Source organism: Artemia sp. Qi Xiang Cuo, chromosome 14, assembly GCF_049724085.1.
Source record: "Artemia sp. Qi Xiang Cuo chromosome 14, ASM4972408v1, whole genome shotgun sequence".
Taxonomy (NCBI): domain Eukaryota; kingdom Metazoa; phylum Arthropoda; class Branchiopoda; order Anostraca; family Artemiidae; genus Artemia; species Artemia sp. Qi Xiang Cuo.
In genome coordinates, this window is record NC_142807.1 from 70837064 (window position 1) to 70850770 (window position 13707).

The 13707-nt window shown below is 36.1% G+C and overlaps 1 protein-coding gene across 1 annotated transcript in view; it reads left to right on the top strand.

Moving 5' to 3' along the window:
* Window positions 1-2671: 2671 nt before the first annotated feature.
* Window positions 2672-13707, top strand: part of Sse (extra spindle pole bodies like 1, separase) — a 125464-nt gene continuing 114428 nt past the window's right edge. Inside the window, exon 1 of the mRNA XM_089100139.1 lies at window positions 2672-2812. Within this exon, the coding sequence (XP_088956265.1) occupies window positions 2689-2812 (124 nt within the window). The 5' untranslated portion in view covers window positions 2672-2688. The remainder of the gene's footprint in view (window positions 2813-13707) is intronic.

Sequence of the window (13707 nt, forward strand, 5' to 3'; positions counted from 1 at the left end):
AGTAGGGGGGCTAGTTGCCCACCAATCTTTTTGGTTAATTAGAAAAGACTCTATAACTTTTCATTTTCGTTTAAATGAACCCTCGTCCGATCGTTACGATCATCCCTGAGGGAAAAACAATAAATAAACACGCAATCACGGATCCGTAATCTTTCTTCTAGCGAAAACGCAAACTCTACATTTTGGTCGTAGATAGGAGCTTGAAACCTTTAAATTAGGGTTCTCTGATATACCGAATCAGAAGGTGTGATATCTATTAAGATCGCATAAATTTACGGGTATGTTTCCTACCTCCTTTCTTCAAAAATTAGGAAAATTTTCTCAGGTTCGTAGCTTGTGACGGGTTATATTGAACTTAAAATGTTTAAATATTTGTAATCTGCATCATTTCTTTTGATTTGTCTATTGTTATCAAAATTCTTGGTTTTAGAGCTTCGATTACTATTGAGCTGAGTCGATCCTTACTTAAAGTTTAGTATCATGAACTATTTTATATTTAAACAGTATATCTATAGCAGTAGACTAAATAAAACTCTAGAAGCCAATAAAAATGTTTCACAGTTGTTTGGAAAAATAGCAGTTTGCCAGGCCCTTGCAAATAGAATGGAAAGTTTGGCAGAAAATTCGAAGTTGTTTTAACATGAGCCAGAGAATAAATCAAGAACATACCATCAGGCTTAGGAAAGAGGAAGCTTGAGTCAGTCAAAATAATGAAGTAGGCCAAAAATCGTCTTGGCTAACAAGAAATCAACCTTTTAGTGGAAATCTTACACCTCTTGTTTCCTCTTACAAGAAGAAAAGTGAACTCCAACACTAAAAATACAGCCGTTGAATGAGCAATTTTAATAAACAGCAGCATTATTCAATCTGGGCAATCCAAAATTAATCATCATATTTGTAAAATCCAAGCCTTTTACCTTAGAGGGTAGCATTTGCTGCCGAGTTCGAGTTTTTGGCCAGAAATTCTTTGTAGATATCTAACAAAGAAAAATTCTTAATAGTTGTTTCATAGTCAACTTTTTAGTTAACTAAGGATCCGTTTGTTAAACAAAACTCTCAAGGTCTGCGGCAAAAAACCCCCAGCAAAATCAACTTGTAAGTTAATTTGAACTTGATTTTATTTAACAAAAACATAAACAGAAATTTTGTACAAAGGAGAAGAGAGGCATCTCGTAATGTCTCCTTTATCAAATAATAGGAAAAAGAAATTACACTTCCCGCTAACATAGCTTCAAAAAAGAAAGAAAAATTAATGAGAGCATAATACAATTTAAAATAAATTTAAAGAAGAAATGAAAAAAAAACATAACTTAACTATCGACTCACGGAGATAGGGAAGGGATTTACTGAACAATTTATAAATAAATCAATAATACAATCAATCCCTGCTACTGTAGGATGAAAGGACATTCACTTACTAATTCAAATAACTTATACTTATTCACAATCTGAGGAAGTTGATATCTTAAACTTAGTCTTGATCTCTCAATTTTAACAAACGGGAAAAGAAACTCAATCCTAGCTCTTGATAAATGGCAATGTTTATTTTCAACCAAAAGTTTCATACTATTGAAAAAATGATCTTTATGTTGGATTTTCAAAAACTATATGCCCAAATTAAGGTGAAAAATTTGTTGTAAATCAAGAATATCAAGAAATAGAAAAGGTGTTTTAATTTCAGATAAATCTTTTGTCTTCCTAGGGTATGATAAAAAATGGTCCAGGATTCTTATTGATTTATTTTGAACAATTTAGAGTCCTCGTAAATGTGAAGGGAAAGTCAACATCCAAACACTCGGGCAATACTAGAAATACCATTCAATCAATGAAAAATATAAAGTTCTCATGATTTGGTATGGAAACAGAAACTTTAATCTATACAAACAACCGAGATTCCTGGACACTGTTGCTTTAAGTTTACTAATATGTGCTTTAAACGACAGAGTTGAATCAATATAAATACCTAAATTTCTAAATACATCCACTCTTTGTATGGAGGAAGCTCTAATAATTTGAAATGACACACGCTTCACTGACCTTTAACTTCTCCCAAAAACCATAAATTCCGACTTCTTTAAATTAGGTATCAATCGGTTATCATGAAACCATGAATTTACATTCAAAGCAACAGTCTCCAGGGACAATCGTAGGTCCTCCCCGTTGCCTGCCCTCAAACTAATTGCTGTATCATCCGCAAACAATATTGGTAACTCATCACCTGAAGGCGTGCAATTTGGAAGATCATTTACATAAATAAAAAAAAAGTATCGGCCCCAATACAGATCCCTGCGGTACCCCTATATTTTCTAATGGAAAAATTTGAGATGATTCTTCACAAACTTGGACTTTAAAACTTCTTTCAGATAAATACGATTTCCATGGGCGTAGGCAGCATATTGTCTAGGGGGGGGGGAGTCGATAGTGTGATGGAGGGCCTTTTATCAACTGCTTTTCCAACCATCTGCTTTTTCAGCCATATCTAATGTAAATTTGAAAGTCTAGGGGGGGGGCAGCTGCCCCCCCCCCTGCCCCCTCCCCAAGCCCATGACGATCTCATTAAATCCAGAGCTATTCCACGGATTCCTATATTTTCCAACTAATAAAGTAAATCGAATGAGGCTCTGGCAACACTGTTTAGGTAGATTGCAATTTCAAATACATTTAAATTGAAGACATGCGAAACTAAAAATGTCTGAAGTCCAAAAGTATAGAAATAAAAGTGGTGCTTTTGGCTGTGACGATTTAATCAAAGCAACAAGAAATTGCAGCGATGAAATGCACTTCAAGATTTCTAGTGTTCCGTTTCGTGAAAGTAGGTACTCCTCTAGGCTACTGCATGTTTAGGATTAGGCTAGGCTACTAGCCTAATTGGCCCAAGGTCATTTAGTTATAATGCTATTGCATTGTAAAAATGTTTAATATATATTAGCAACAGATGTTTTGGTAAATTTGAAGTGGGCCATATAATATAGGCCTAGCTAGGATAAAAGTGAAAACATCATTTGATAGCCTACCTTTTTAGCCTATGCTCTTTTATAATTCAATAATTGCTTCTTGGGCTAATTGAAGGTAAATTTTTGGTAAATAGATATCAAATCATATTATTGAGTTAGGAATAAAGTGAATACACCATTCAATGCCTTATTTTTATGCTGATTACAAATATAATAGCCTAATCATTTCTATTGGAAATGAATTTTAGCCCCCCCCCCTATACATGCCAATTCAGGGTATATGTTTCTACATTAGGGGGGGTTGGGGGTAAATTTTAAAGTTACTTACCATTTACATCAGAAACAAAACTGCCCCCCCCCCCTAATGTAGAAATATATACCCTGAATTGGCCTATATATTTACCAAATTTTTTGCAGATCATATTATTGACTTACAAATAAATTAAACATACCACTTGATGCCTTTTTTATGCTCATTCCAAATATAATAATCATTTTTTTTGGAAATGAATTTGACCCCCACCCCTATTTATACCAATTCAGGGTATGTATTTGTACATTAGAGGGGTGGGGATGAATTTTATTTCTGATGTAAATGAGAGGTAAGTTTAAACTTTACCTCCCCCCTCCTAATGTGCAAGTATATACCCTCAATTGTTATAAATAGGGGTGGGGGCTAAAATTCATTTCCGACAAAAATGATTACTATATTTGGAAAGAACATGAAAAAAGGCATTGAGTGGTATGTTTACTTTATTCATAGGTCAATAATATGATCTGCAAAAAAATTACCTAATTGAATTTTGAGCCCTTAAAGAGGCCCCAAAGGTATTTTATATGAATGATGAAAGAGCATAAAAAACATCAATTGATGTTTTCACCTTCATCCTAGCTAAATTATATGACCTGTTGCAAATTTACCATAAAAATTACCCACCCCCACCCCTAATGTGCAAATATATAGCCTACCCTTTGTTGACAGCAAATTCTGTTTTCAAATAGCAAAATTCAGCACTATTTTTGTTGATGGCATTTGAAAAACTTGAAATGGTAAGAAAATGGTTTATATTTGAGTTGCTGAATAAATAAGGTTTGAATTGTTATAAAATAGTATTTTTGGAATATATTATTCTCAAACAATCTATTTATAAACTAATGATATATTTTTAACCACTTTTCAATAATATAACTAGTGTTGATAACTTACTTGTGTGGTTACAAAAATGAAATACCTTTGGGGCCCCTTTAAGGGCTCAAGATGCAATTAGCCCCCAAAAAAAAGGCACAATACAAGAAAGCTATACAGAAGGAGGTGAATTTACTTACTAGTAGAAAACAGCTATCAATACTACATCAAAACTTTCACTAACAGACTGCTGAGTACCTGCCCTATTCTGAATCTTTGAATACCTAGCGGCGCTGAATTCTCGTGTTCCTGGTTGCATTCTGTTATCCAAGTTGCGTTCTATTACCTGTTACCTGAGTTGCGTTTTACTTGGTGTCGCCTTGATATCAGTGCCTGAAAGTTGCAGAATGCCACCAAAAAGGCTTCGAGAAAGCCCAAAAAAAGGCAAAGACATTTGCGCTGCTTGTGATGAGAGTCTGGATGAAGAACCTAGTGCAATGAACTGCGACATTTGTAAACAATGGCTTTGCATTGATTGCCTTGAAATTAGCAAACCCGAGTATGATCTTCTGACAAAAATGACAAGGAGATTAGGCTGCGAATGGAAGTGTCCTGTTTGTAAAGGTAACGCCCATAGTGGCGCTAGTGCAGCTGAAATACAAGCCATAGTTAACAAAACGCTTGAACCACTTGAACCTGCAATAACCGCTGTACAGGACCTAGATATTAAAATCAAGAATGCAGTTAAACAGTCATTTAGTGAATTTAAAGAAGAGTTCAAGAAAGACATTGATGCCAAGTTCAAGGATGTGGAGACTCGTATTGCTTCGCTTGAAGAAGCCCCGGGGGCTGCTTGTAATCCTGATGTGTTACAAAAGCTAATCAAATCTCAAGTAGAATCTCTTAAAGATGAAATGAACCAGCAACTTAAGAGCCACGTGAGAAAATGGATCACTGAAGATAGAGATAAACAAAGACGCAAATTAAATATGCTAGCATTCGGAGTATTGCTGCAACCCAATGATGAGACATTCATTCGTGACTTCTTATGTAACGAATACGGACTACAGCGGATAGCTGTAAAAAATGTTCGGCGCCTCGTCAGTCCCAATCACTCTAGGAATGAAAATGATTCGCGTAAGGCGAGCCCCATTATTTTTTCGGTTGATGAATTAAAAATTAAGAAAGTGATCCTGCAAAAGTCATATGAGAGAAAAGGAACAGGCCAAATTCAGTTTAGAAATGATGTTTCAAAAGCCGACCATATAAAGAGGACAAAGCTGTATGAAGTACTTCATGCGCGACAAGCTAATGGTGAAGAAAACCTAGTCATTCGAGGCAACAGAATTGTTCCAAAAACCGTGCCCACCTCCGCAGCACCAGCTGCAATGGACACAATCTAGATAATTCTCAAAGAAATATAGATAGTAGTGTAAATAGCCCTGTGTCTTCTAATGTTGAAATAAGTACTATTGATGAATCAAGTGAATCTTTTTACAGTGCGAGATCAGTAAGCTGTATTCTTTCCGAGCAGACTGTTTTCATGAGTGACGTTTCAAACCACAGCAGCATAGAGTCTGGGGAATGTAATGATCTGGATAATAGCCCAAATAAAAGTTGCACGCATTGGATGAACAATGGTCTGAAAGTTGTCTTCAGTAACGTAGATTGTTTAACGTCAAAGCTCCATGAGATAAAATATGCCGTTTCGACGGAAAAAGCAGACGTTTACGCTTTCTGCGAGATTAAATCTAAATGGACCAACACTCCTCTTGGAGATACCCAGATCCAGATACCCGACTATACCTTGGTCACCAACTTATCTAGAGAAGGAGGAAGAGGAATAGCCGTGTACATCCGAAGCTCTCTGAAGGTAGGAAGCATAGATATTAATACAGATTATGAACCATATATTGAACAAGTGTGGATATCTGTCCTCCTGCCTTGTGGGCCATTTTACATTGGTTGCATGTATAGAAGCCCCAGTTCCCCTAGCCTTGAATCCTCTTTACTTGCTATGAGTATTTCAATTGATATTAAAATGAAGCTACGAGGAAACATAATTATTGTTGGTGATTTCAATCTCCCAAATATTCAATGGGTCAACGGATTTGGTTTTTCTGAAAATAGTTTAATAAGACCATTCCTGGAGTGCCTATTTAATCATTCTTTGTACCAGGCAGTTAAGTTCCCGACAAGATATAGAAATAGCCAGAACCCTTCGCTACTTGATCTGCAACTAGCAAAAGACCAAGAGTCTACAATAAGCATCAAGCCCCTACCACCATTTGGAGCTAGTGACCACATTGTCATAAGTTGCAGTTTTAGACTGTATCCCCAAAGACTAGAATTTACAAAACACGTGTACACTGATTACAGTCTAATTTGTCAGGAACTGACTCAATGTGATTGGTCTTTCATTGAGAATACAGATGTGGAAGAGTCATGGACAACTACGAAAAGAATATTACTGAAGGCTATTGAAGATCACTCTTCTACAAAATGGAAAAGGAAACCAAAAACCCTCCTGTATATTACAAAAGAAATAAAAATGGCTAGGAACAGAAAAAAGAAATACTGGAAGCTGTACACAAAGAATCAAAACCAGGCTGACTATTACACAAAATATAAGCAGGTGCGTAACAAGCTTAGAAGTCTCTCCAGAAATATCACTGAGAAGTATGAGGAATCAGTGGCAGCTGCAACAAAAACTAACCCTAAGAAATTTTGGAGGTATGTGTCATCGGGTAAGCCTGGAAGGCATTCTGTCACTCAGCTTGTACAAGATGGATCTAAAATCTGCGACCCAAGGAAGATAGCTAATGCATTAAATAAGCAGTTTATTTCAGTATTCACAGTTGCAGATAATGCCCCACTTCCAGACCCCCCGCAGTACGAAATTCAAAAAAGTATGCCGCCCATTAATATTACTAAAGTAGATGTAGGGACTCGACTAAAGAAGATTAACCCAAATAAATCAACAGGACCTGACGGAGTGCCCCCTCGGCTCTTAAAGGAGACGTATGCAGTACTATCACATCCTCTCACCCTACTATTCCAAAAGTCCCTAAATACTAAATCTATTCCAAAAGACTGGAAGGAAGCTTACATTACACCTGTTCATAAAGGAAGCAGCAGAGATGAAGCCAGCAACTATTGACCAATTAGTCTCACCTTGGGAGTGGGAAAAGTTCTTGAAGGCATAGTTAACTCAGCCATTATTGAACACCTAAATGCAAACAAGCTACTATCTCCTAGCCAGCATGGCTTCCGCCCCAGTTGATCAGTTGATACTAACCTCATTGATGCTTACGAGCATGTCACAAAACTTATGGACACAGGATCCCCAGTTGATATGATATTATTAGACTTAGCGAAAGCGTTTGATAAAGTATGTCATAGGAGGCTAAATTCTAAACTTCATGCAATAGGCCTCCACGATGAAGTCATAAATTGGACGATGCAATTTCTTACCAACAGGAAGCAGGTGGTAAGAGTATTTGGGGATGGTGGATCAATTTTCTTCTCAGAATCAGCAGATGTAGAAAGCGGAGTACCCCAAGGCACGGTTTTGGGCCCAACTCTATTCAACATCTATATTAATGATGCATCTTCAATCATAAAGAATAAGATTTGCTTATATGCTGATGATTCCAAAATAATCGGTCCGATTTATGACCCCCAAAGTACCAGAAACATCCAAGCAGATCTCGACGCACTCTCAACGTGGGCAAAAGCCTGGTGACTAGAATTTAATATCCAGAAATGCAAGGTCATACACTTTGGAGCAAACAACCCTCTCAGCCAGTATTTTATGGAATCCAATTGTGGTTCTAAACAGCCACTTACAACCAGTCACTGCGAAAAAGATCTGGGAGTCTTGGTTGATAACAAGCTCAAATTCAACTTACACACGCAGTCTGCAGTAGCCAAAGCCAACCAAACTCTCGGTATAATAAAGAGAACGTTCTGCAGTAGATCTCTAGCAGTGATTACTAAGCTCCTAAAGGGCCTGATCCGACCAAAATTAGAATTTGGGATGTCCATTGCCACGCCAGTTAACAAGCTTGACCAATCGATTATGGAATCGGTGCAGCGGAGAGCAACGAAATGCATAAGGAGTTTTCAAAATTTGCCATATTCTACCAGACTTCAGAGGCTCAAAATACCATCTCTCACATACCGACGTAAGCGAGGAGATGTATTGATGACATTCAAATTGATCTGCAACCACGATATCATCCCTGACTTATTCCAGTTAGATAGTTCGTGAAGAACAAGAGGGCACCCCCTAAAGCTCTACCGGAAACGCGCTAATACCAGGCTGCGAAACAAATTTTTCTCCAACCGTGTGGTTGGCTTATGGAATTCCCTGAGCCAGAATGCAGTCATGTCCCCTAATACTGAAGCCTTCAAGTCAGCTGTTGACAGAGATTGGTGCAGCAAGCCATGGCGCACAGTTTGGGATGCGCCCGATGAGCTGAGCCACCATCATCATTGACCGGCGTCTACAGGATTCGTCCTTATCGCTGGCTAGTGCGATTTAAGGTAATTTAAGGTGGTATCAGCAATATTTGAGAGCAGCAGAATACAACAGGCATTCATATTTGGTGATAGGATGTATGCAAAATCTGTAATGTGAGATGATTAAGTTGAGTATTAGAAGGCTCTTACAGCAAATATGACAACCAGCTTTCTTTTCAAGCAGTTTATACCCAATAAAGGTGGGTTTTTCAAGAGAAACTTGTGGAGAAGTGGTTTCCCAGGAGATAAAATTTGTTAACTCTCTTTGTAGCTCCATTTGTGATGAAGTTTGGCTGTATGCATGGCAATTTTGATTAGGAGATCAGCAACTCCTTTGGTTTTGATGCATTGTAATTGACTATTCATTCATCAGACCAAACTTCATTTCTCAAAAAATCTGCCTATAGGGGCAAGGAGGCTTGGGGCTTTGTGTTTTGAGATAGCCAGAACCTTTCCCAGTTCTGATGTTATTACCAATCTTAAGATGAGTTTTCTTTCTTTATGATTCACATATATGTGTGTATTTCAAAGATAACAAAGCTATATACAATAATGATTTTAATAAATAAAAATGAATGAATAAGTGAAAACAAATGAATGTGCATTAATAAATAAATAAAACTTCCTATTTACATGCCTCTAAACCTTTTCAGATAAAAGTGCCTATTGCCACTATGTATCTAGAAGAGGTTGATTTAAGGATCCCCAGTAGCAGCTTATTTTGTTACTACAATACAACAAGTCTCGCTTAGATTCACCAGTTCATTGTGTCTATAAAGAAAATGTCCCAATCCATTCCCCAAAATACTGAATATTGGGAAAATTTGGAATCTATTGGTAAAATTCAGATCCCTTCAGTTTTTTATACTGAATTTGAAATAATACTTGTCACTAAAACTTGATGGAATGCTTTTGTAGAAAAAAAGTGATTGAAGCACTTGTGCCTCCATGCCAACATTGAATCTCTTGGTCTTCTAACCTAGGTGTGAAATCTCAGAAAAATATCCTCACTATTTCTATGACCTTGATCATTATTCCATATATAGGTGAAGGTATATAGGTATATAGGCTTTCATCCAACAGTTTCTTTATCTGGAATATCCACAGAGATTTATGTTCAGTTTTAGTGATTCATCCTGTGCAGCTCTAGCTAGTCTATGTTTGGGATAATGTAACATCTTTAGCCATTATAATCTGTATACAAACACCTTTGTTTTCTCAATGAAAATAAGCCTAAGTCCCCTTTTGTGACAAGATTATGTGTTCTTTTCTGTAGGCCATTAAGCTGAAAAGATTTCATTTGTTTAACAAGGTGTCTGCCTCATAATGAAGAATTGGTATTTTTTTATTTTTTTTTTAACATCGTTTTTTTAAGAATTGGTATTTGTTTTAACATCTTTAGATTATGGATTATTAGATTATTATACTTCAAGCTCGAGTTTTCTCTCTGCCGGGAATTTAATATGTTGTATAAATATAGCATTAATAATAAAACCTTGAACCCTGAAGCTGCTATTGATATATGGTGCAAACATGGCTGCTTTGCCCTTTGCAAGAGTGGCTGTAATGTATTTTTATGTTGCAGAAACCATTGGATGAAAACAATAAATTTTTCTCTTTTACAAGCCTGATTTCATAATCTTTTTATTAAAATTTACAAACTTGTTCAGTGTTATTTCTTAGCTTACTAAAAAGCATAATTTCTACTTTATCATCATCTAATTGCAACCTTTAGAGATCCAAGCAGTCTGAAGTAATATCTACATTTCTTCTTCTGATTATGACACCAATGCAATATCATGTGCAGACAAAGGTATTGAAAACATAACATTCCCTAATATCAATCTTGAAGCCAATCTACTCTGGAAGAAAAGTTAGTGTATCATTATCAAATACAGACAATAGCCTAGGTGAGAGTGATATACCTTGCCTCAGTCCTATGTTGTTATTGAAAATCCTTAAAATACTATTCCCCAAACAGATTCCCTACTTTTTGCCCCCTCGTACACGGGTCATAAGAGTCTAACTATTATTACAGATAATCCCAAATCAGCCAAAACTAGGAGTATCAGGGGTCTATTAGCACTAACAAATGATTTTTGCAAATCTAGAAATTTTACAAACAAATTAATTTTACCTTACTATGCTTAGTGACTAAACTATTCAAGGTGAAAGTTATACCTCCTAGATTTGCAAAGTTCTTCTTCCAGTAACTTGTTTTTATCCAAGTAGTAACTCAATCTCTTATATATAATCCTCAAGCCAAACCATATAAATAACAGTTATAAGACTTTAGGTACTAACACCCCCTAATTAAGTTTGTATTATAAAATTTTCAGATACAGTAGTTGGCTATATACAATTTCTTTATATATATATATATATATATATATATATATATATATATATATATATATATATATATATATATATATATATATATATATATATATATATATATATATATATATATATATATATATATATATATATATATATATATAATTTCATGCTTGAAAACTCATAACCAAAAAATAGTCAACATTCAATTACATGCCACATTGTTAAAGTGTGTGTTTGTCAGTGGTATAGCTAGGAAGACCACAAACAAATGCCTGTGAATTTTTGAAAGGACTTTATTTGGTAATATTTTTGTTAGTAGAATCTTGTGGTGAAATGTGCCTTGTCAATATTACCTTAAATCACATGTCCAGTAAGATAAGTTGGTTTTGGACCTCCTGCAGAAAATCTTGCTGGCGTTGTTTTGAGGTTATTATCTGATATCCCAGTTTAGCCTTCATTCAGTATTAACTTAGTCTTGATCAACTCCTTTCTTGAAGGCTTCTAGGGTTTGAGACTTGACAGTGAGTTTGAACAGGCTGTTCCAGAGTGGGACAGAACAGACTGAGAAGAAGTGTTGACACTCTTGCCTGGTGCAACAGGGGACCTGCAGCCTCCTGGTTTGTCCTCTTGTGGTAGTTGAGAGAGTTGGGGAGAAGACATGACTTGATATATCACTTCCCAACACCTTATAAGTTGTTATTACGTCTCCTCTTTTCTTACAGTTTACTAAAGTAGGGAGTTCGGGTGAGGTGAGATTTTCCTTGTAGGTTTTGTCTTGCAGAATTGGGCTCAGCTTTCTTGCTCTTCTTTGAACACTTTCCAGTACTTTTGCATCCGTGTTATAGCTGGGAGAGGCTAGGGTTCTACCAAATTCCAGGTGAGGGCAGGCCATAGATTTATAAGGCTTCATTATCACACATGGCTTCCTGGTGGTGAATGTTCATTTTATGTGGCCAAGGGCTTGGTTTTGCTATTGTAATTAATTTAAAAACTTTTTACACAAGATAAGTTTTCCAAATAAAAGTAAAGAGCTCCATTAAGCCAAGAATGAGCAAAAGTACAGTTAAGTAATCTTCCAAGTGTAAAACTACCACAAATCACTATCAGCAAATAAATGAAACTCAAAATGAATAGAAACTACAATAAATAGCCAAGTCAAACTCAAAACCAGCAAAAATTAACATGAGTAGGGCTGATAACCCCTATGCCCTCTCTAGACCGGAACACAATTTGCACTTTACTGAAAAAAACAAATGACCATGGATTGTCAGTTTAATTGACATATACTGATATTTCTTTCTTAAGGCTTTGATGAGTTTTTATTTATGAAAGTGAGAAAGGTGAAAACATTTCAAACGTATTTGTTTTTGGTAAAGTGCAAATTGTGTTCTGGTCTTGAGAAGGCATGGAAAATACGCACTCCATTATCATTGATAACACCCAGGCCATGGCGGTCTAGCACATACGGTGCAAAACTGTTATCACTACCAACTTTGGCATTAAAGTCGCCACAGACAACTAATACATTGTGCTCAGGTACTGTATTGAGTATGTCGTTCAAATCACTATAGAAACTGTTCTTGGTGTCCCCACCAGCATTATTTTTGGGGGCATAGGCTGCAATGATGGTGAGTTTAGACTGGGAGCTTTCAAAACGAGCCTTAAGAATTGTTTCATTCATAGGTACAAATTCCAACATTGACTTCTTTGCTTGTTTACTGACAACTAGAGCAACTCTGGCTTTGCGTCTCTTCTCTTTACCTGAGAAGAAGACTTCATAGTTGTCAACATATATTGAACCAGAGCCAGTCAGCCTGGCTTCAGAAATATTTCAATCTTGCTGCTATTTCAATCTTACATGATTGAATAATTCTAATCACGGCCTCTAGACGACCTGGTTGTGTGTCAGGATTAACAGTCCTGACAATGCAAAAAGCAAGACGAAAAGGTTCATTTGCTGTCAAAAATTGTGTCCAGGATGGTCAGTAGTTGTTACCAGAGAAATCAAATTAGGTCCAAGGCTTTTTGTTGTAGTTTTCAAAATCATCTAAAATTTTTACAGGGATAGAGTTAGTCTATCGCCCAACCCTCCTCCTTTCCTAGCTGGGGACAGGCTGCTCACCGAGCCCCGAGAGGCAAGGATCCTAACAGGCAGAGTTAAAATGTAAAGTAGCTCTTTAATTTTGTTTGAAAAACTTGTCTTGTGGAAAAAGTTTTTTAAATTAATTTCTGTTTGTTTTTTATTAATATAGTCGTTTTTATGGAAAAAATAAATTTGTATATCTTTTCAGTTTTTTTTTTCTATAAGAATCCATAGTATTGGTTGCTGTTTGAATGTTGGAGAAACTTTTTCAACAATTTTTAATCATGACACAAACAGTATTTTTTAATTTAATTTTATAGCTTCTGAAGTTGACCTAAAAATAAAACTTAATATCATTCCCAAAAGATTCTGTCTGTGCTCTTTGAGAACCTGGATATACTTAAACTCTTTCTATTTATTTAAATTGTAAGAGCAGAAGTAGTAATAGTAGTATCCACAAAAGTTTCAATATAATACCCCCAGTTGTTCTCAATATATTGCTGAGGTGTCTTATTGGCAACCATAAAAATAATCTCTTTTGATTTATTTTAAAGCAACATTTAGTTTTAAAGCATAATGGGCCAATTGCATAATTTTGGGGGGTTGGCATGCCTAATATCCCTGAAGACATAGTTGCTGGACTGTTCTACTATGCTGAACGAAATGGCTGTCATCAA